Raw genomic sequence first — 22178 nt, 5'->3', positions numbered from 1 at the left:
CGGGCGGGGAGCGCGAGCATGGAGCCCAGGCTGCACAGCCCACCACTCTGCTTCCTGGTTTCCTAGGCCAACAGTTTTACTGTGTCATCTGTCTCTGCTCCTTCCTGGCTACACCGGTTCATCATCGGCAAAAAGGGGCAGAATCTGGCCAAAATCACTCAGCAGATGCCCAAGGTGAGGAGGCATTGGGAATTTGTGACTCTGAGTTCTTGCTTTTGTCCTTCCCCTTCTGACATTTGTTTTCTTGCTGTTTATTCTAGAGATGGCCCTGGAGATCGTGGCACATTGTGTGTGTGACAGTTTCCACGGTTAGCTGAGGAGGAACAAAATAAATTTTTAAAAATACTCTGTCATTCTTTTGGTTCTTTTACCCAGAGACTGTGTATCTTGCTTGATTTCATGACTACCTTAGCAGACGTCTCCCTTGTCTGTCACAGCACAGTAACTTGCACACAGTTCCATCTGTGCTCTCGGAAGAGCACACGTGTGCTCAGCTCGTGTGAGGCTTGGAGTGACGGCCTCTTCATGCTTTCCATCTCTGTCCTTGACGTCTTCCCACTTTTCCAGAGATCACCGCAGCTCCCATTGAACGTGCACAGGATGGCTTGCCAGAGAACATATCCCCTCTACTGTCGTCCTGTTCACACTTCGTTTCCAACTGACTTCTTAGTCCTTTTGCTTTCCTAGCCTCTGAGCTCTGGCTCACACAGATGCAGTGGCTTCATGGGGCTGCTCTCCCCTACTGCCCTTGTCCCCTGTTGCCTTCTTGCCTGGTGTGTTATAAATGAGGACAGAGCTGCCTTGCCTGTGGACCATCCCTGGGCAGCTATACATGAGTTAAAATTCCATCCCTGTTGTTTATCTCATTTCTTACTCGAGCAGAGAAGAGTGGCCCTGGGAGTGCCTGAGTGGCTCAGTCAGTTGAACGTCCAACTATTAATTTCAGCTCAGGTCGTGATCTCAGGGTGGTGGGATCAAACCCCTCATTGGACTCTGTGCTGAGCTGCTTGAGACTCTCTCTTCCTCTTCCTCTGCCCCCCCCACTTGTGCACATGCAGGCACACACATGGTCTCTCTCGCTCTTAAAAATTAAAGAAGAATGGGCCTGTAACAATAAAAGTGGTATTGGGAATGATGGGGGCAGTTGGTACTGATGTGCTTTCAGTCTGTGGTTTTGCTGTTAGGTACATCGTGGAGGATATCACAGTTCCCATATCTGGTGACAGGAAGAGGATTAGGCCACGATATTTAGACCAGAGTAATAGGCATCCCCCAGCCTCCCCCTTCAGTATTCCAGGGGGGGTTGTGGACATGTGTTTACATAAAGCAGTTGGGATTGGCTGCTGCCTCAGCGAAGTTCCACAGGTTCTGAGAGGGTACTGCCACTGTGCCATCCTGACCATCTCTTTCCTGATTCTGCTGTGATAGGTGCACATCGAGTTCACAGAGGGTGAGGACAAGATCACCCTGGAAGGCCCCACAGAGGATGTAAACGTGGCCCAGGAACAGATCGAAGCCATGGTCAAAGACTTGGTAAGGTGCCCCTTTGCATGTTCTGGGTGCTGCTGAACCCGGGGCTTAGCCAGGATATCCTTGTTTGCCTGTCACACATCATGTGGGTGGGTGGGCCTGGGGACATCTGGGGTAAGCACTGGGCTCTGAAATAGAAGCTGGCAAAGTCCAGGAAGGTCACAGATAGGTCTTTCAAGGGGGCCAGAAGGACAGTCTTGGAATAATGACCTAAGGTGACAAAGGCAAGAGCTGTCAGCTCATGGACTTGGGCTCTGGTGATGTGTCTATGACCATGGCACACGCCATGGCCTCGAGAGCTTATCTCTGGACTCGTTCTGTTTTCCTGCAGATTAACCGGATGGACTACGTGGAAATCAACGTGGACCACAAGTTCCACAGACACCTCATCGGGAAGAGCGGGGCCAACAGTGAGTGGGACTGATGGCACGGAGGGTAACCGTGGTGGGAGAAAGTCATGCATTCTGACTGGGTGTCCTAGTCTTCTCCTCAGGCTGTAGTTGGTCTGCAGACCTGGGACCTTAACCAACCTGGTCAGAGGCCACGGTGAAGGCGCACCTAAGCCCGATGGGGTCACATCTGGGCTTCGCAGTCCCCATGGACTCAGTGGTGCACAGACAGGGCCCTGGTGGGGCCACCCCAGGAGTAGGAAAGGTCGGGGCTCACGGGCGTGCCTTTTGGTACACATAGTAAGGCTGTAGCCCAGTTGAGCTGGACTAGGGGTGTGAATGCAGTTTGCAGGAAGTGGGCTGAGTGAACAATTTGCCCAGATGGAGAACGTTTTCTGAAATCCCACACCTGGGCCCAGCTCGCCTGTGAGGCCACCCCCAACATCACAGTGTGCTCCCGGTTCCTGCGCCTCACCGGCAGCCAATGGTGAGAGGGTAGCGCGTGGCGGGTCTGGGTCCTTCCTGCGGTTGCAGAGAACCCACCTGTGCAGACAGGGTGCCCTGCAAGTGTGTCCCCTTCAGTTTTTGCCTGATGTCATCCAGTTTGTGTTCATAGTTAGTGTGAACTTGTCAGCTCTGCTGTATTTGTTGTCAGTTCTGTGTGCCCAGGGACTTTCCACAATGGTAGTGACAGTCCACGGACACAGAGTCCATGGAAGCTCCCTGTGGTGTTCCTTGCACATGTTCCTCGAGCCATGCACACACTGTAACTTGCTTTTGTTTGTTTTTGTTTTGATTAATGGTACAGTATCTTTTTTTTTTAAGAACATAAGGAAGTGCAGTTCTGACGTTCATTTCTGGTGTCTGCTCTCTAGGAGTATGAGACCACCAGGGTGGTTCACGTTATGTCTGGTCTGTTTTTGCTTTCATCCCCTACCCCCTTTCATGGTCTGAAGTCTCCAGCCTGGCTTCTGAGTCCTTGGCTCCGGTTGTCTCTGCATTTGCTCACGCTGCTCCTCGGTGGCCCCTATGGAGTTTGGGCAAAGTGCTGGTCTTGTTTCCTGGGATAAGGCCTCCCCAGGGTGTGGGAGCGTGGCCTTTGTCCAAAGTAGGTGACAGAACTCCATATGTTTTGCAGAGACAGGGAAGCGCTCAATTTGGATCTGAGCTGATGGGGTACTTTCTCTACGCAACAATGTATGGCCTCCATGGACCCCTAAGGTGGTCATTGGGGTACTCTTGTTTTTAGTTAATGTAAAGCCTTCTGATTTTTAGTGGTTTCTATTTTTGTTTTTTTGAGAGTAATTTTGTGACCTAAGAACAGTGGTTCAGTTCCCAGACTTGCTTCCACATTAGAAACACCTGGGATCTTTATCAGTGGAACAGAATAGAGAACCCAGACATGGACCGTCGGCTATATGGCCAACTAATCTTCGACAAAGCAGGAAAGAATGTCCAATGGAAAAGAGTCTCTTCAACAAATGGTGCTGGGATAATTGGACAGCCACATGCAGAAATATGAAACTGGACCATTTCCTTACACCACACACAAAAATAGACTCAAAATGATGAAAGACCTAAATGTGAGGCAGGCACCCATTAAAATCCCTGAGGAGAACACAGGCAGCGACCTCTTTAGCATCGACCGAGGTGACTTTTCACTAGACACATCTTCAAAGGCAAAAATGAACTTTTGGGACTTCGTCAAGACAAAAAGCTTCTGTCCAGCAAAGGAAAACAGTTCACAAAACCAAAAGATGACCAACAGAATGGGGGAAGATATTTGTAAATGCCATATCAGATAAGGTATCCAAAAATCTATAAAGAACTTAAACTCAACACCAAAATAATCCAGTCAGGAAATGGGCAGAGCATGAACACATATTTCTCCAAAGAAAACATACAAATGGCTGGGGTTCCTGGGTGGCTCAGTCAGTTAAGCCTCTGCCTTCGGCTCAGATCATCATCTCAGGATCCTGGGACTGAGCGCCACATCGGGCTCCCTGCTCAGTGAAGAGTCTGCTTCTCCTTCTCCCTCCGCCTTGGCCGCCATTCGGGCTCTCACTCTCTCTCTCTCCCTTAAAGAAATAAAATCTTAAAAAAGACAACATACAAATAGCCAGCAGACACGTGAAAAGATGCTCAACATTATGTGGCATCAGAGAAATAAAAATCAAAACCACAGTGACCTCATACCAGTCAGAACAACAGATGCTAGCGAGGATTCGGAAAAAGGGGAACCCTGTTACACTGTTGGTGCGAATGCAAACTGGTGCAGCTGCTGTGGAAAACCGGATGGAGGTTCCTCAAGAACTATTATAGAGCTACTCTACAACCCAGCAGTTGAGCTACTTAGGTTTTTATCCAAAGGATACAAACAGAGTCATCTGAGGGGCACCTGCATCCCAATGTCTAGAGCAGCAGTGTCCGCAACAGCCAAACTATGAAAAGAGCCCAGATGTCCATCAACAGATGAATGAAGAAAAAGTTGTGTACACACACACACACAATGGAATATTACTCAGCCATCAAAAAAGTGAAATTTGCCATTTGCAACAATGTGAATGGAACTAGAGGGTGTTATTCTAAGTGAAGTAAGTCAATTGGAGAAAGACAATTGTATGATCTTACTCCTATGTGGAACTTAAGAAACAAAACAGGATCATAGAGGAAGGAGGGAAAAATCACCATAACAGACTCATAATCATAGGAAACAAATTAAGGGTTGTCGTTGAGGAGGGTGGGCGAATGGGGTAACTGGGTGATGCATGTAGGGGGGCCCGTGATGGAATGAGCACTAGCTGTTGCATAAGACTGATGAATCACTGAACTCTACCTCTGAAATTAATAATACAGAATGTGTTAATTAATTGAGTTTAAATTTAAAAAAGCTTTCTAATATTTCACGACGCTCTTGGTGAAAATAGTAGTTAACAGTGAATGTAACTTTTCTGATACCACATAATCAAATGTGTCAACTGCATATTTTAGTAAACTATCATTTTCCAAGTCATCAATACATGAGTAAAAGATCCAAAGTAAAAAAAAAAAAAAAGCAGCTGTGGTCTTTAAAGTATTCTGAAGCCCCAGCCATAGCCCAGAGCAGCGAGCCCTCATGGCCTGAGAGGCCCCAGCCGTCAGTCACATGACGCTGTCGGGGTGATGCTGACTCGGTTGGTCTAGGTGCAGACACAGTTCGTCTGAGAGAACGGAGAGTTCTTGGTATGGTGGCTTCGTCTCCCTCTTCGCAGGATGGCTGATGAGGTGGTTTGGCCTATTCTGCCAGGTTGTAGTCACTGACAGAACTTAGTAGATTCTGAGTCCAAAATGTGTTTCCTTTTGTATCCTTAAGTAAACAGAATCAAAGACCAGTATAAGGTGTCCGTGCGCATCCCTCCTGACAGTGAGAAGAGCAACCTGATTCGCATTGAGGGGGACCCGCAGGGTGTACAGCAGGCCAAGCGGGAGCTGCTGGAGCTCGCCTCTCGGATGGTAAGACCTGCAGCTGGGTCCTGCTGGGGAGGAGCCCGCGGACCTGTGTCGGGGCCTCTGCGGACTAGCATTGTTCTCACCCGCAGTGCTGCAGAAGGGGAATCACCCGCTTGGGAGTGGCTCTGCAGCAGGGGTTTCTGCCTTGGCCAAATCCGAGTCTCTGATGCTTGAGGGACCAATTCTGAAAAGCACCCAAGTGACTCTCACGTGCAGCTAAGGTTGAAAATTCTGCTGTGTGGTTGTCTGCAACTCTGAGGGTTGGAGGAGAGGGGGGCATGGGTCCTGTTCCCGGGGCTAAGCTGCCAGCACTGGTGTGTTTTTCTGGAATGTGTGAGTCAGATGCAGATAACCATGTAGCAGTGATTCTCCAGTCTGGCTGCATGTAGGGGTCACTGGGGTGCCTTTCAGAATCCAGAGTTACCTACTGGGTGAGTGATCGTAGCTTAGCACAGACACGTGCAGAAAGTCAGTAAAGCCTCAGGCAGGGCAATGCATGTGGCTCATCGGGGCAAGGAGTGAGTCCCCCACCTCTACTGGCACCGGTGCCCAAGCCTGGAGCCCCCTGAGGCCCACTTCTGACAGTAGGCTTTCCCCTGTCCTCAGCTGCAAGCTAGCAGGTGCGGCCTTTGTCTGGCCAGGGCCCCTTGGTCTGGGGTGTCTTGTGCCTGTGTTGGACTCCTGAACCCTTGTTTCTCTGTCAGCCTGATGCCAGTCTGATGCAGAATCTCCCCTGAGTTCTTTCAGACGGTTGGCTGGTAGTGTGTTTTCCTTTATTCTGGCTCTGCTACTGCTTTTGTATTTATTGTGACATTTTAGTGAGACCTGAGGGATGATGAGAACTATGCAAGTTCATTATTCTTTCTTAATAATGATCTGCACAGGGCAGTGCTCTGAACCAAGCTGTGTTCAGGAAGGATCCCTGCCCATCCTGCAGAGTGTTACACCTCATGGTCTCTTGTTCTTGTCAACATAGAGGCGCTAAGTGAGCCGCTGTGGTGACGAAGGCCACCTGCTGAATCACACCTCCTTGTGGAGAACAACACACAACCCTGTTGTTGGAGAGAGCAGGTGTCCTCTAGTGGCTGGTGACTCCCAGGGATGCCACAGACCGGTGCTGTGCTCCCCGGGCTCCCAGGAGCCTCCTGCTCTAGTGTCTCCTTGCATTGTGTTTTTAGGAAAATGAGCGCACCAAGGATCTGATCATTGAGCAGAGATTCCATCGCACAATCATCGGGCAGAAGGGTGAACGGATCCGTGAAATTCGTGACAAATTCCCAGAGGTAAAGGTTTCCCAACGGCATTCTTCAGCCCTCTAGGAGTGATTGATTGGTCCTTAAAGAGAGTCAGTATTTTAGAATCCAGTCTTTACCAATAATTGAACTTGAATTTGTGATGATTTGTTCCAGGTTATCATCAACTTTCCAGACCCAGCACAAAAAAGTGATATTGTTCAACTCCGAGGGCCGAAGAATGAGGTGGAAAAATGCACAAAATACATGCAGAAGATGGTGGCAGATCTGGTAGGGGATGTTTCCCATCCTTTGTTATGATGGCGCTGCTGGTGGCAGAGAGACCCGGGGGTGTGTCCCATCAGAACCCCTGCTTCGGGGGGCATTGGCTTGGTCTGCCCTCGACAGGGGCGGGGGGGCGCCGTCCGTCTTAACTGCAGGTGTTTAGACTGGCCGACACCTATTAGGAACTTCAGTGTTACATGAGTTTCAAACGGGGTGCCAGGCTGCTTGTTTCCTTGAGGGACCTCTAGAAATCTGGATAAACTTGGAGCGCCTAGGTGGCCCAGCTGGTTAAGCGACTGCCTTCGGCTCAGGTCATGATCCTGGAGTCCTGGGATCGAGTCTCACATTGGGCTTCCTGCTGAACAGGGAGTCTGCTTCTCCCTCTGACCCACCCCCTGCTTATTTTCTCTCTCTCTCTCAAATAAATAAAATTTAAAAAAAAAAATAGAAGGAGAAGAAGAAAGCTGGATAAACTGTCCCATCCAGTGAGGAAAGAGATTGCATAGGCAGTATGGGAAGCCATTTACTGATTTGCTATTTCCTTAAGCTGGAATGGAAACCAGCAGTTTAAAGTGCGGAGGGGGGTTATTGACGGGAAGGCTGAAGATGGGCTCATGCTTCTGTGTTTCTCATGGGGCTTGCACTGAGCTCACCACTGCCTCAGGTTGCTGATGGGGGCGTTTCCAGCACAGAGCTCGTTCACACTGCCACAGCGTGGTGCAGGCTAGGAGTGGCAGGGTCTGTGTGCTCTGGGCTTGCTTCTCTCAGCCTGGTGTCCAGGATTCCCTTCTCTACCCAGAGTGTCTGTTGAGGGTGCCCGACACATTGCTTCTGGGTTATGGAACTTGCACTGACCACGTGGCAGGTTCTGTGGAGAGCTACTTTTTATAAAGGGGGCATTGCATCAGTCAGCTGTGGCTTGCCAGGTTAGCTTGTCCCCCAGCTAAAGGTCAGAGGTCCTAGTGGGAGACAGGCAGGATCCAAGTTGTATGTTTTCTAATAGCAGATTCTGTCATTTTTAATACTCCCTCGCAGATGAAGGGACACGTCACTGTCCAGCATGATGGCTAATGGTGCAACCTCTTTTGTTTTTAAGGTGGAAAATAGCTATTCAATTTCTGTTCCGATCTTCAAACAATTTCACAAGAACATCATTGGGAAAGGAGGCGCAAACATTAAAAAGGTGATCAGCCAGCTTGTCTCCTGAATCTTGGCTCCCAAAGCCCTGTGCCATTCTGGCTTAAACTTTCTGGCCCTGGGTTCCGGGTGTGTCTCAACTGGGGGGGTCCCTTCTCATGGTCCCGTCTCCTTGTAGATTCGGGAAGAAAGCAACACTAAGATCGACCTTCCAGCAGAGAATAGCAATTCAGAGACCATTGTCATCACAGGCAAGCGAGCCAACTGTGAGGCTGCCCGGAGCCGCATCCTGTCCATCCAGAAAGACCTGGTAATGGGGTGTTGTGTGTCAGGGCATGCGCCAGGGTCCCCATGGTCCGTCTCATCAGCTCTCCCACGCAGTGCAGGCCCGTGGCCAGGCTTCTGCCACTCACCTGGGGCTGTGCTTATCATGAGACTTGAGCAGTAGCACTGGATTTGAGTGCTTGGAAATCATCCTGTCCTGAAGGCGTAACAATCTTTTTCTTTTTTTTCAATTTTTGGAAAATAAACATTAAGAAGCTGCATGTTTGAAGTATGCAGTTTGATAAGTTTTGACCTATGTTATATATGCATGGACTCTCCACAGTCAGCATAATGAGCCTATCTAGCACCCTGGAGATGTCCCCATGCCCCTCTCCAGCACCTCCCTCTGTCCGGGCAGCCCCCCCTAACCCCCCCACTCTGCCTTTCCAGCCCTTCGTTGGCTTTCAGCCATGGGCATTGTGGGGTTTGCTGCACACTTGTACAAAGGAGATCATGGTGTTTGCTCCCACAGCTCAAGCTGTGCTCACTTGGAGCAGCTGGGATGAGATGTATCCGTGTTGTCCCGGGTGTCCCGTCAGTTTGATTTTGTTGCTGGGTGATAGGTCCCTGCATGCCCAGATCATCTTACTTGTCGCTTAAGATTGGTAGCTTTTCTTTCAAGGGGTTTTTACTTTACCTAGGTTGTCAAGGTTTTTAGCATAAAGTTTTTCATAATTTTCCTGTACTGTGCTGGTGTCTTTCACGTTCCTGATATTCCTGTAACGTATATCATTATAAAATTACCTTCTTTTACCCCTGATAGTAGTCATTGTCCTGAAATCTGTTTTTTCTCATCAAAGTGGGTTTCTTTTAGGCAGCTTGCTTTTAGAGAGTGAGTGGGGGGAGGAGCAGTGGGCGAGGGATAAACAGACTGTGCTAAGTACAGAGTCCATCACAGGGCACGAGCTCACAACCCTGAGATCATGACCGGAGCCAAAATCAAAAGTCAGACCTTAACCGACTAAGCTATCCAGGCTCCCCAGTCTGTCTTTTCAATGCAGATGTTTACATTTAATTCCATGCTTAATCTGTGTATCATGTATTATGTTACATATTTTATTATACGTTTAGTAAATGTGATTAAATATCAATTTTTTTATTTTTAGAATTGTGGAAAATACACATAACAAAATTTACCACCTTCGTGTACAGCCTGGGGCATGAGCGCGTTCACACAGCTATGTCCCACCATCGTCTGCCGCACTTTCTCACCACCCTGAATAGAAGCTGTACCTGCAGGCCTTGCCCCTGGTCATGGTGGTCCGACTGAGCTGTCTTGCGTTTGTTTTCTGTTTGTCCTGTCTACTTTGTTCTCTTTTTCTACCTGCTTTTGGACTTAAGAGAATTCCCTTATTCCTCTCATCTCCTCTTTTGGCTTATTGCATAGAACTTTCATTTTTGTGGTGGTTGTAGGGTTTTTAGTGCACATGCACTTGGGCCCTGTCTCCAGGTGACCTTGTGCCCATTGCAGTGCAGCCTGAGAAGCTGCAAACCCCCGTTTATCACCTGAGCCCCCATGGCCATGTCCCCAGCCCCACGACACTGTGCTGTTTCACACTGGCTTCCTGCATTCAGGATTAAATAGTAAGTCGGGTCCTACGGTCAGAGTGTGTTCAGTTTGGGGATGAAGTGCCAGACCATCTTCCAGTGAGCCTGTGCCTTCCTGTGCTCCCCGTAGCAGACCTCAGACTGGAGGTTTTCTTCAGGACTTAGAACTCTGCTTCAGGACCTTCATGGTGTTTCTGAGGACACGTCTGAGGTCCTCCTTGGCCTTACTCCTCTGCACAGACTTCCTCTGACTGTATTTAGAGTTGTATCACAAGCAGAAGCCTTGTGCAAGTTACCACGTGTCTGGGTGTGCTTTTTTCATGTTGCTTAGAGTTCACTGAGCTTCTGGGATCCAAAGATTTTAGTGTTATCATATGTGGAGAACCTGGGGTCATTATTGATTTATTGATTTTTTTTAGAGAGTATGTGCAGGAGCAAAGGGAGAGGGAGAGAGAGAATCTCAAGCAGACTCCCCGGCGAGTGTAGAGCCTGTGGGGCTCGATCTCATGACCCTAAGGTCATGACCTGAGCCAAAATGAAGAGTCAGATGCTCAACTGACTGTGCCCCCAGGTGCCTCTGGAGTCATTATTAAGTAGTTTTTTTTCTGTCCTTCCCGCTGGGGACTCCAGTTCCTTGGAGCTAGGCGGGCTGGAGGTGGTCTTGTGATTGATTCACTGGTATGTTATGTATGTGGGTGGAAAGGAGAAGTTTCTTTAAATTCATTAATTTTCTGTAATGTCTAATCTGCCTGTAATCCCATCTAGTGTGTTTTTCATTTTAGACATTTTCACTTGTAGAAGTTGAGGTAGAATATTTTGTTTTTATACTTGACATGCCCAGTGTTTCCTTTGTTTTTGTTTTTACCATGTTTGCAGTTGTGAAAATGTTGTCATGTTCCCAACCCACTGGTTCTAAAGTCTCTTTCACTTCTGGGCTATTTTCTGTTCTTTCCTCATGGAGGAGTTTCTCCTATTTTTTTGAATGTCTGGTATTTTTCTGTTGGATGCCAGAAGTTAGGAAGTCTACTTGGATGGATGCTGGATATTCTTGCATTCCAACGTCTTCGAGTTTTGTTAATGTACTTTAATGAATTACTTTGCTCCTTTTCGGAGTTGCTCTTAAAGACACATGCCTGGTCTTGGGTGTTCCAAGTCCTGGGGTGAGGCCTCCTGTACCCAGTGTCCTAGAGCATAGACAGTGCTGTGCACTACAGTCCCTTCCCCCTGGTGACGTCGGCATGGGAGCTATCACCAGTTCATGGGGTTTCCACTAGTCCTAGTCTGCCCAGACTGTCAGCTCTGTGTCCTCGATGCGGGGACTCAGCCAGGGGACCATTGTCCTGCTCACCTTTCTTGCTTCCTGTCTCCAGTGTCTTCAACCCCGTTGTTTCTCATGGGAGGTAAATCTGGAGACAGAGTTTTAATAGGAAAAGCCGACAATCTGGGCATCTTGGTTGTGTCTCTGCTTTATGGTGTGGTATGGAGACATTCCTTCTATGCCGTGTGAACTGCTTAGACCCCATCCTTCACATCCTCACGTGTGGACCCACACTCACAAGCGCTCCAGATCCCTCTGCAGTGGGCATGCTGCCATGTGTCCCACACCTCACAGACTGTGTCATTTCAGGCCAACATAGCCGAGCTGGAGGTCTCGATTCCAGCCAAGCTGCACAACTCCCTCATCGGCACGAAGGGCCGCTTGATCCGCTCCATCATGGAGGAGTGTGGTGGGGTGCACATCCACTTCCCGGTGGAGGGCTCGGGAAGTGACACGGTTGTCATCAGGGGCCCTGCCTCAGACGTGGAAAAGGCCAGAAAGCAGCTCCTGCACTTGGCTGAGGAGAAGGTGAGTTTCACGCCCAGGAACGGCGGCACTGCGTCTCTCCCTTGCTAGAAATCCTCACCCCATTGTGGCAGGTCAGAATATTGCTTCAGACGCCTTTTTTTTGTCTTTGATTTTGCCACTGCTGAACAAAGGGCCTTCGTAGGTCCAATGCCTACTAAAACAATATGGAGAATTTGCTGTTTGCCTTAGTGGTTTTTTTGGTTTTGGGGTTTTTTTTTTTTTAAGATTTTATTTATTTAAGATTGAGCGAGCACAAGCAACGGGAGCAGCAGAGGAAGCAGGAGAAGCAGGCTTCCCCACTGAGTAGAGAGCTCGATTCAGGGCTCGATCCCTTAACTCCGGGATCATGACCTGAGCTGAGGGCAGACGCTTAACCAGATTGAGCTACCCAGGAGCCCCTGGGCTTTTTTTTAAAGTATGATTTATAGACAATAACACATCCCTTTCTTAGCACATACTTGAGTTTTGATGAACATAAGCAGTCAGGTGACCCCCACCGCAATGAAAATGTTTTGGCATCACCCCTAAAATTCTGCATTGAGTCACCTTTGCCCCTTTGTGGAGCCCACGTTGGGTCTGTTTCTGGACCGTGCTGTGCTCCTGCGCCTCCGGAAGGAGGGTGGCTGGCAGAGCCCTCCAGCTTTGCACTTTGTCACACTGCTCTGGCCATCGTGCATCTTTGCCTTTCTCTGTGCATTTGGAATCAGCTTAACAGTTTCTAGGGGGAAGTCCTGCTTGGATTTGGACGAGACTATGTTGAATCTAAGGATCAAATTGGGAAGAACTAACAGCTCAGGAGTTTGGAGTTTTTCAGGCTGCGTTCTTGAGTTTTAAGTCTTTGATTTTTCATTGGTGTTTTGTAGTTTTTAACATGTGGGTCTCATTCATATTTTATTCATTTTAAATCCTCACTATTTTGCTTTTTAGCATTGTTGTAATGGTACTTTTTAATTCATTTTAATTTCCAGTTACTGTAGCGTATAGAAATATATCTGATATTTTTATATTGGTTTTGTTTTATGCATCTGGCTTAAAGTTCAGTTACCAGTTCTAGTAACACTCTTTTATGGATTCTTGTGAGCTTACTGTGTAATACACATCATCTGTGAACAGTGGAATTCTTCCTTGCTGATCCGTATGACTATAGGTGTGGTCTTACCATGTCGCTTGGGCCTGCAGTATGGTGTTGAGGAGCAGTGGTGAGAGGGGATGGCCATGCTTCATGGGCGAACTTTGTGGGGAGTGTTCAGTCCTTCACCAGTGAGTGGGAAGTGAGCTAGGGGTCTCCGAAGGTGCTGTCAGGTTGAGGAAGTTCCCTTCTGTTAAAAGTTTGCTGAGAGCTGCTGCAGGAATTGGGGGTGGGACTTTGTAGGAGGCTTTCTCTGTATCTGTTGACACGAGAGTGTGGTTTCTCTTTTTTTTAAGCATACCTATTAGATTTTTTTAGGGTCTTTGTGGGGTTTTTTGTTCTTTGAAGTTTAACCAACCTTGCTTTTCTGGGATGAGCCCTACTTGGTTTAGGTGTACTACCCTTCATCATTTTGCTGGGCTGGGCTCACCTACCTCGTTGCTCATTAGCTTTTTAGTAATGCTGCTATTTGCCAGTGTCTGGGTCAGAAGACTAGAAGATTCTCTTGGAGGTGTTTGAGAAACCAGCATTTAAAAGATAACGAAGTTTATTTGCTTATTACTGTTTAGCATGTTGGCAGACCTTCTTTTCTTCTGTGTTTCTTCATGCTTGTGTGCCAGGTTCCAGAATACAGGGAAGGTGAGGAGACAGCATTGTGTGTGTCTAAGTCAGCCTAGAGGTGCATGTGCGCTCCTAGTGAACCTGCCAGAGGGGCTGGCGTCCTCAGCAAGGTCATCATGTCGGGGCCTTCGCTGGAGCCTGGCTTCTTGGTGTCACGTGAGGGCATTGGTTGGCTTAGGTGGCTCTAAGACTGAGACTGGGCCTTGCTGTTGGTGTGTGGGCTCCCCTGTAGCCCAAGCAGAGGAGGGCCTGGACGGGGAGCACTCTTCTGGACTTTCAGGAGGAGTAAGAGTGCCGTGCCTGGGAGTGGGGCTGGCGGTCCCGTGGGCTTACCTGCTGTGCAAGTGCGCCCCTTGTCCCCTAGCACCCCGAGGCCGTACTTGCCTAGTCCCCTCTAGGTGGAGAGCAGCTTACAGGCTTGGGTCACTGCTGGTAAGTGGCAGGACTGGGGCTAGGAACGCACATGCTCCAAGCCATCTCAGTGTCTGGACGGCGGAGGGAGCCGTCAGTACTCCTGTCTGGGTATCCATCCCTTGGTTTTGGTGAGGCTTGATAGTCACAGGCCGTTGTTCTCAAGGCCCTCTTACTCACCTGCTCGGGGCACTGGGCAGGTAGCATCAGGCCAGTGTATCTGGGGTTGGTTTTCACAGCAAACCAAGAGTTTTACCGTTGACATCCGCGCAAAGCCAGAATACCACAAGTTCCTTATTGGCAAAGGGGGTGGCAAAATCCGCAAGGTACGTGACAACACGGGAGCCCGCATCATATTCCCAACGGCCGAGGACAAGGACCAGGACCTGATCACCATCATAGGGAAGGAGGACGCTGTCAGGGAGGCCCAGAGGGAGCTGGAGGCCCTCATCCAGAACCTGGTAAGGTCCAGTGGGAGCTGCACTTTGGTTGTCCTGTCAGGCGTGGTTGGCAGGGTCATTTATTTTTGCCCTCCCTCTGTGGCGCAGGATAATGTGGTGGAAGACTGCATGTTGGTGGACCCCAAGCACCACCGCCATTTTGTCATCCGAAGAGGCCAGGTCTTGCGGGAGATTGCCGAAGAGTATGGTGGGGTGATGGTCAGCTTCCCACGCTCGGGCACACAGAGCGATAAGGTCACCCTCAAGGGTGCCAAGGACTGTGTGGAGGCGGCCAAGAAGCGCATTCAGGAGATCATCGAGGACCTGGTAGGTGCCTGGGAGGGCGACGGGGCTCTTAGCCCCAACAGCCAGGGCCAAGGGGCTCCCTGAGCCCTGCAGTGGGCTCCTCTGGTGAGGCTGGGGCTCTCAGCCTCTGGCCTTCATCCTGACAGTTGGTGAAAATACCTCTCCTAACAACAGCTTTTTAAAACATGGGATGAAGTGCAGTCTGCACAAGGAGCCAGCCTCTTGTCTCCAAAGGGAAGAAAAGAGATGGAAGGGGAGGGCCTGTCAGAGCAGATCCACGCAGAAACATGTCCCTGCTGGTGCTCTCCTGCTGCAACCTGGAAAGTATTTCCCCAACCAGCAGTCCCCATGCCTCCTCATGGAGTCACAGCCACAGCATTCGCTGTCACTGGCTCACGTAGCCACCCTTCAGGGACAGTGCGTGATGTTGCAGGAGGCCGGGGACTCTGGGTCAGACACAGGACCGTGGTGCTCCTGGCTCTGGGCGGCAGCGAGCCTCATGCCATTTTGTGCATACGGGTCTTCAGTACTTTCTTGTGTCTGGGAAATATGTCAGAAAGAGGCGTCCCGTTTGGTCCTGGCCCCCGGCCCTCCTCTCTCCACCCTGTTGTATGTGGAGCAGTTGAGGTGTCCGTGGAGGACTGAGTGGAGGCTGGTGAGGATGTGCACTGACCCTAACCAGTTAATGTCTGTCTTTATTTTTTCCTTTCTTGCTGTGCCCCGTACCCCCCACCCCCAGGAAGCCCAGGTGACCATAGAATGTGCCATACCCCAGAAGTTCCATCGATCTGTCATGGGCCCCAAAGGTTCCAGAATCCAGCAGATTACCCGGGACTATAATGTTCAGATTAAGTTCCCAGACAGAGAGGAGAACCCAGGTGGGTCCCAGCGGTGAGCCCCATGCTGAGTGGGGAAGCAGGGGGCGCGTGAATGGGCCTCATCCGGGGATTCCAAGGCTTCTCTAGGAGGTGGGTGCAGGGTGACAGGGGCCCTCCCAGCATCCCGAGGCTTGCAGCAGGTGACGAGGCAGAGGAGGGCAAAACGCCTGCGGCCTCTGAAGCAGGAAAGCACCCCCCACCCCCACCCCGCTGAGTTTGGTTCTGGGGCTTCACACAGGTCCCAGGTGACATGTGTGATGGGACTGCTTGTGCTCTGTCCACTGCAGCTGCCTCTTCCCCAGCACCCCTACTTGGCAGGTTTTGTCCCTTGAATGACAGGCAGCCCCTGACTGTCCTTCTGCCGCAGCCCCTCAGCTCAGTGTCATCCTTATTGCTTGGTTCCACGTGGGGTGGTAGGTGGTCACAAGGTGACCTGCACCACGAGGGCTCTCAGAGCTGACTCTCCCAAGACCTGTCTCCCACTCGGGTTGTGACCAAGTGTGTCGTCTTTGTTGACCGGTCTCAGTGGATGTGTCTGGTCCGGTTAGTGACCATGCAGCTTCCTGGGTCCCCTCTGTGTGCTTTGTCCTCTACAAAGCTGGTCACGGCCACTGAAGCGCCTCTTTCCCTGAGAGGATGGCCTATTTTGAGTACATGTGGAGGAAAACTGCGTAGGATAAAGATGGATTTTCTATACTCAGTATCCAAATTCAGTTTGTTTTCTCTTGCTCCCCCTTTTATGCATACAGTCATTTTTTCTAAGTCGTTTGAGTGTACTTTACAAATTTATCTTTGGGGCTCCTTCCTGAGAATCAGAACTTTTTAAAAAAATATTTATTTATTTGACAGAGAGATCACAAGTAGGCAGAGAGGCAGGCAGAGAGAGCGAGGAAGGGAAGCAGGCTCCCCGCTGAGCAGAGAGCCCGATGCAGTGCTCGATCCCAGGACCCTGAGATTATGACCTGAGCTGAAGGCAAAGGCTTTAACCCACTGAGCCACCCAGGCATCCCATCAGAACTTCTTTTTAACATCATTTGCGATAACTGGGGGACAGATGGGGGACATCCATCATCAGAATCACATGATCTGACAGTGTGTAGCAATGTTACAGAATTTAGTTGGTGTTCAAACTTTCCCACTTTGGAAAGTGTCTACGGAGTCCAGTCTTCCCCCCCCCCCCACAGTACAGGACTGTGGTTCTTTAGTGTTCAGGTGCACAGCTGCCTGTCGCCACCATCTGGCTTCTTTGTCACAGGTCCCATCTCTTCCTTCTTGATTCTTGCTCGCTTGCTTCCTGGTATAAGAAGCTGGTGCAGGTGCCCACCTTCCTCCCAGCCTGTGGTGCAGACCCCTCCCCACAGCAATGTCCTAGCCCTGGGGCTTGGTTTCTAGTGTCCTGGCCCTTTAGACACAGTGGGTGCCTTCCCCATGCCTCCCACCCACCAGCCTCTGAGGTCACCAGCTCCACCTGAGGCAAGGAGGTGAGCTCACAGCCTCTTGGGAAGCGCGGCGCGTGTGGGTCAGCATGTGTCAGGGGCTTCCCAAGTGTTTGTGTGGAGGATGCTGAGTCGGTACTGTGAGCTGCTCCTGCCGTCTCCCCAGTTCACAGCGTAGAGCCGCCAGTCCAAGAGAACGGCGATGATGCTGGAGATGGGAGAGACATCAAGGAGGCTGACCCCGGCTCCCCCAGGCGGTGTGACATCATCATCATCTCCGGCCGGAAAGAAAAGTGTGAGGCAGCCAAGGAAGCTCTCGAGGTGGGTGCGGCCTGATGCTGGCTGCCCTCAGGGCGGTGGTGCCCAGCCCCAGCCCCAGCAGTGCCTGCCCCAATCCCCTCAGCTCCCGCTACCAGCGGCGCCCGATACACCAGTCTGGGGCCCAGAGCCCAGCGCCTGGGGGCTGTCGATGGGCACGGAGCTAGCAGGTTCAGTGACAGCAGGGGGAATGCATCTGTGTTTGAGCCTCACCAGTCCCCCTCTGTAAGCTTCAAGTGGCTCTGTTTTTCCTGGACTCGGTTAGTTCTGTTTTTGTTTCTGTAAGCAGCTTGTCACATTTAAGAGCGTAAGCTTGGGGTGAGGATCTGAAAGTGTGCTCTCTTGGCACTAATCTTAAAAAAGTGGATTCTGTGGTTTTGTCTTTGGGTGTTTTGTCATTTTTGTTTTTGTTTTGAGAGAGCGCGCGCCCAAGCAAGCAGAGGGCAGGGCAGGGGGAGAGGGAGACTCCCAAGCAAAGCCCCCAAGCGTGGAGCCTGATGCAGGGCTCGATCCCAGGACCCAGAGATCATGATCTGAGCCAAAATCCAGAGTCAGACGCTTAACTGACCGCCACCTAGGCGTCCCTGGATTCCATGTTCTCTTTTTGTGTTTTCTTTTGAGTTAAAAGCCTGGATATTGGTCTCAGTTTAGGCAGAACAGCACGGAAGGTTCCAGGAAGCTCCCTGTAGTTCTCACACGGTCGCTCTGCTCCCTGCTGGCTCTCAGGCCTGCCCCGTCCATGTTTCCTGCAGGCGCTGGTTCCTGTCACCATCGAAGTGGAAGTGCCCTTTGACCTGCATCGGTACATCATTGGGCAGAAGGGGAGTGGTATCCGAAAGATGATGGACGAGTTTGAGGTACCCCAATTTGCAGTCTTTCCCTCCCGAGTGTCTCTGGCAGTCCAGCCCCGTGGCAGTGCGCCTTCTTCCTGCTCTTACTGCAGCGGCGGGCCGCCCCTGTCTTGGTCTGGGACCCCATCTGCATTGGGTACCCTCCTGTGTCTGTGCAGGTGAACATCCATGTGCCGGCACCGGAGCTGCAGTCTGACGTCATTGCCATTACCGGCCTCGCCGCGAATTTGGACCGGGCCAAGGCTGGCTTGCTGGAGCGCGTGAGGGAGCTGCAGGCTGAGCAGGAGGACCGGGTGGGTTTCCACTGGGCCACGGGGGCATCCACCAGAGCTGCAGTCCTCAGCCTTCGTCATCATGCTGGAGGGTCACTAGCACCCTGGCCACTTGGCAGCCAGTTCAGCTAGGTGGCCAGAGGAGCTGGCCAACCCCATTGTGGTTTGTGTCCAGGGGCCTTTTTTCAGGGGCAGCGTTGGCGGGCGTAGCACTTTTCTCTTCCCTGTTAACAGCAGCAGAGTTAGATTCCTGCTAGTCTTTTTTTTTTTTTTTTTTTTTTTCCCCAAAGTAAATGTGCCATTTGTGGTGCCTCCAGCCACACAGGACAGGTAAGGTTAGCGAGGCCTGGGAGCCGTTGCTGCGAAAGACCCCCAAACGTGAGTGGTGTGGTCCATGGTGGGTGTCTGCGGGCCCATGTGGACCTTCTCACTGCAGGGTTTCCATGCTTTGGGGAGGGTTCAAGACCCACCTCCCCTCTGTAGAGCTGCCGTTGGAAGGGTTTCCTGAGTGGTACACAGGGAGGCTGGGTGTTGTCCCCTCCTGAAGCCTTGGTGCAGATTCCTTGGGTTGTGCTTCGAGGACTCCCTGGAGTCAGGTTGGGGCAGGACACCCAGACCTCTAACACCTGAGTGTGCTTCCAACAGTCTCACCCCAGCCATGGATGTCCTAGGCGGGCTGGTTCTCTTTTCCTTCTGGCCTGCTTTTATACCCCAGCCTTGGAAAACACTCTCCAACCCCACCCAGAACATTTTTATACTTACTTATCAGATCCCTATTAAACCAATTAAAAAGTTGAGCTCAGAGCTCGCCACTTGCTGTGCCAGCCTTGTTGATGCCCAAGGAGTCCTTTCTGAATCTGTGAGCTTGCTTACGGGCAGGTCCTTGAGCTGGTGGGGCGGGGTGACACAGAGGCTAATAGGAAAGCCATGTCTTGTTTTTGTCACCGGGGATACCTTTGGGGTTCAGGACAGAAAGACGGGTGGTAGTAGCACATGGCTGCACATGATGGTGATGGTCGGCTTTGAACTCCTCCACTCTTGTCTCATCTGTAGGCTTTAAGGAGCTTTAAGCTGAGTGTCACTGTGGACCCCAAATACCATCCCAAAATTATTGGGAGAAAAGGGGCAGTGATTACCCAAATCCGCTTGGAACATGATGTGAACATTCAGTTTCCTGATAAGGACGATGGGAGCCAGGTAAGAATGACTGCTTGGGTCAGACTCTGTTCCCGGAGGATTTTTGGGCGGGTAGACTTTTGTAACCTCATCCTGACCTGGGAGCAGTGAGCAGGCGAGCTTAGGATGTGCCCAGGTGGGTGGGGATAGGGCAGAGTGCAGAGTGACAGGTCTCTGAGGATCGGATTTTGGCTTGGGCTTTGGGCACTATCTCGGTCTGTGTCTGCCTGCATCGCCACGTGGACCTTCTCCCCTGCCCACCTGGTCATCAGCTGGGTCCCTCCCACACAATTGTCCCCACAGGTGCAGTCCTTCAAGGAGCACCCTCCCCGCGCCCATCACTCCCCTGCCTGTGTTCTTGGCTCGAACAGGGGTCCCTTCTAGCACAGCTTTGCACATAGTGGGAGCCTAGTCTCTGTCTCTCCTCCAGTAGCATGCAGCAGAGCACCCAGAAATGGTCTGCTAGAATCTTCCAGTCAGCAAATCCCAGCATGCCTATGTAGACTCTGACCTTTCAACCCTGCATCCAAGCACTGTGGCAGGCCGTCCATCTGTACCTTCCTTCTCTCCCTGGCCCAAGTCTGTGAGCCGCAGCCTGAGTTCAGAAAGGCAGGCTGGCCTGTAGGGCCTCACCCCGTGCCCCATCTCTTGTCTGCCTCCTGCCAGGTCCCCCTTTTCCAGATGCATCCTTTGATCTGCCTCTGCATTTCTAACAAACATGTTTACACTGCTGTTCTTTTTTATTCTTTGTGGTGGTGGTAGTGTTGTTTAAGTAAGCTATGTGCCCAGTGTGGGGTTGAATTCATGACCCTGAGGTCAAGAGTCACCCGCTCTTCCAACTGAGCCATCCAGATACCCCTTTAACTTTAATTTTCAATGTTTTTATTTTTTTTTTCCTAAGATTTTATTTATGTACTTGAGAGGGAGAGAGAGAGAGAATGAGAGCCTAAGAGCAGGCAGAGGGAGAAGCAGACCACTGAGCAGGAAGCTGGACGTGGAGCTCCATCCCAGGACTCTGAGACCGTGACCTGAGCCACCCAGGCGCCTGTAGTTTGTAATGTTTTTAATTCTGAGAATTTAGCTCTTTTAAACTCCTCACCTTGGGACTCCTGGGTGGCTCAGTCAGTTGGGTGTCTGTGTTCCGGCTCAGGTCATGATCAGGCTCATGATCGAGTCCCCCATCAGGCTCCTTGCTCAGTGGGGAGCCTGCTTCTCCATTTGCCTGCTGTTCCCTCTGCTTGTGCTCTCTGACAAATCAATAAATAAAATCTTAAAAAAAAAAAAAGAAAGAAATTATCCCTCACCTTCACTGTGTTTATCTTCTTCAACTTTGCTATATAAATATCACAGTCATTATTTGGTGTTCAGACCACAGTGGCTAATATCCCACAAGCTGAAGGGGATCAGTGGCCACGTTTTCTTCATAGGCAGCTTTTTCCTGGGAGGCTCATGCTTCCGTTGGCGAAGGGTTCTGGTCTATCTGTCTGGGGAGGCGCTTGTCGGCGGGTGGTGGGCTCTGGGCACCGTGGTGGTGGGGGAGGGGGACTGGCTGCTGCTCTGCTGTCTCCTGGGGTCCTTGTGGCCTCTTTTCGGCAGATCTTGAAGTTCCTGCTCTTCTGCTTTGTTTCCCAAACAAAGTGTTCTCTGGTCCTTTATGTTCTGTTGCTCTTTTGTACATGTAGTATATTCTCTTGCCTTAAAGAATGTGGCTCACGGGGTGAGGTGATTCTGTGCTCACGTGTTCGTAATGCCTTGAGTTGTGTGTCTGCGCTGCCCGCGCTCTACGAGGGTGCCCTCGCCTGTCTGTGTGGATGTGGGAGGCCTGAAGGCTGGGCCGGGGTGAGCTGTGGCTGTGGAGTGCTGGCCACGGTGTTTGGACCCTTCTCTCCAGGTCGGTCTGTCTCCAGCGATATGCCTCCAGATGCAGGGCCCGGGGTCACTGACACTGTGCCCCCACCTGCGGCTCTCTTTGTGTGCAGGTGTCCTTTCTTTTCCCATATGTGTCTTCTTGGTGGGGCGGGGGTGGGAGGGGAGTGGGCAGGAGCCAGTAGGCATTGTTGATCTGTTGTTTTAAATCAGCACCTGACATTCTTGTCTAGCTTTTTTCTGTTCTGAGTGGGTCAGTATTTACCCTGAAGGTGAGGCCTGCCTCGTCCAGCCAGAGCTGCCTCTTGTCACCTCCAGAACTGCACCTGCTGGGTTAGGGCTCCCAGCCTGGAATTTCTAGGGGTTTCCCATCTTCTGACTGGTTGTTCTTTCTCAGCCCCAGGACCAAATTACTATCACAGGGTATGAAAAGAATACAGAAGCTGCCCGGGACGCCATATTGAAAATTGTGGGTGAACTTGAACAAATGGTTTCTGAGGATGTCCCGCTGGACCACCGTGTTCACGCCCGTATCATTGGCGCCCGTGGAAAAGCCATCCGCAAAATCATGGATGAATTCAAGGTGGGTCCCCAGCCCAGTCGTGAAGGGGCATCAAGTCCTGGAAGCATGGTGGGTGCGATGGGGTGCATGCTTCCCGTGGCCTAGTTGAGGGCCTCAGGGCTTCCTGCCTCA

The 22178-nt window shown here is 50.9% G+C and overlaps 1 protein-coding gene across 4 annotated transcripts in view; it reads left to right on the top strand.

Moving 5' to 3' along the window:
- The window catches only part of LOC111152750 (high density lipoprotein binding protein), a 74009-nt gene that overhangs the window by 48588 nt on the left and 3243 nt on the right, over window positions 1-22178 (top strand). For all 4 annotated transcript variants that reach the window (XM_022511392.1, XM_022511549.1, XM_022511471.1 and 1 more), the window contains 17 exons: window positions 67-174; window positions 1429-1533; window positions 1862-1940; window positions 5272-5411; window positions 6587-6691; window positions 6818-6931; window positions 8022-8108; window positions 8241-8372; window positions 11562-11780; window positions 14181-14402; window positions 14490-14708; window positions 15427-15565; window positions 17168-17322; window positions 18072-18176; window positions 18329-18463; window positions 19496-19639; window positions 21882-22067. In XM_022511392.1, coding sequence (XP_022367100.1) covers window positions 67-174; window positions 1429-1533; window positions 1862-1940; window positions 5272-5411; window positions 6587-6691; window positions 6818-6931; window positions 8022-8108; window positions 8241-8372; window positions 11562-11780; window positions 14181-14402; window positions 14490-14708; window positions 15427-15565; window positions 17168-17322; window positions 18072-18176; window positions 18329-18463; window positions 19496-19639; window positions 21882-22067 — 2394 coding nt within the window. The remainder of the gene's footprint in view (window positions 1-66; window positions 175-1428; window positions 1534-1861; window positions 1941-5271; window positions 5412-6586; window positions 6692-6817; window positions 6932-8021; window positions 8109-8240; window positions 8373-11561; window positions 11781-14180; window positions 14403-14489; window positions 14709-15426; window positions 15566-17167; window positions 17323-18071; window positions 18177-18328; window positions 18464-19495; window positions 19640-21881; window positions 22068-22178) is intronic.

Source organism: Enhydra lutris, unplaced genomic scaffold (genome assembly GCF_002288905.1).
Source record: "Enhydra lutris kenyoni isolate GAN:26980312 unplaced genomic scaffold, ASM228890v2 scaffoldscaffold1, whole genome shotgun sequence".
In the NCBI taxonomy this organism is placed as follows: domain Eukaryota; kingdom Metazoa; phylum Chordata; class Mammalia; order Carnivora; family Mustelidae; genus Enhydra; species Enhydra lutris.
The sequence above is the reverse complement of the archived record's forward strand: the minus strand, read 5'-3'. Positions and strand labels throughout refer to the sequence as shown.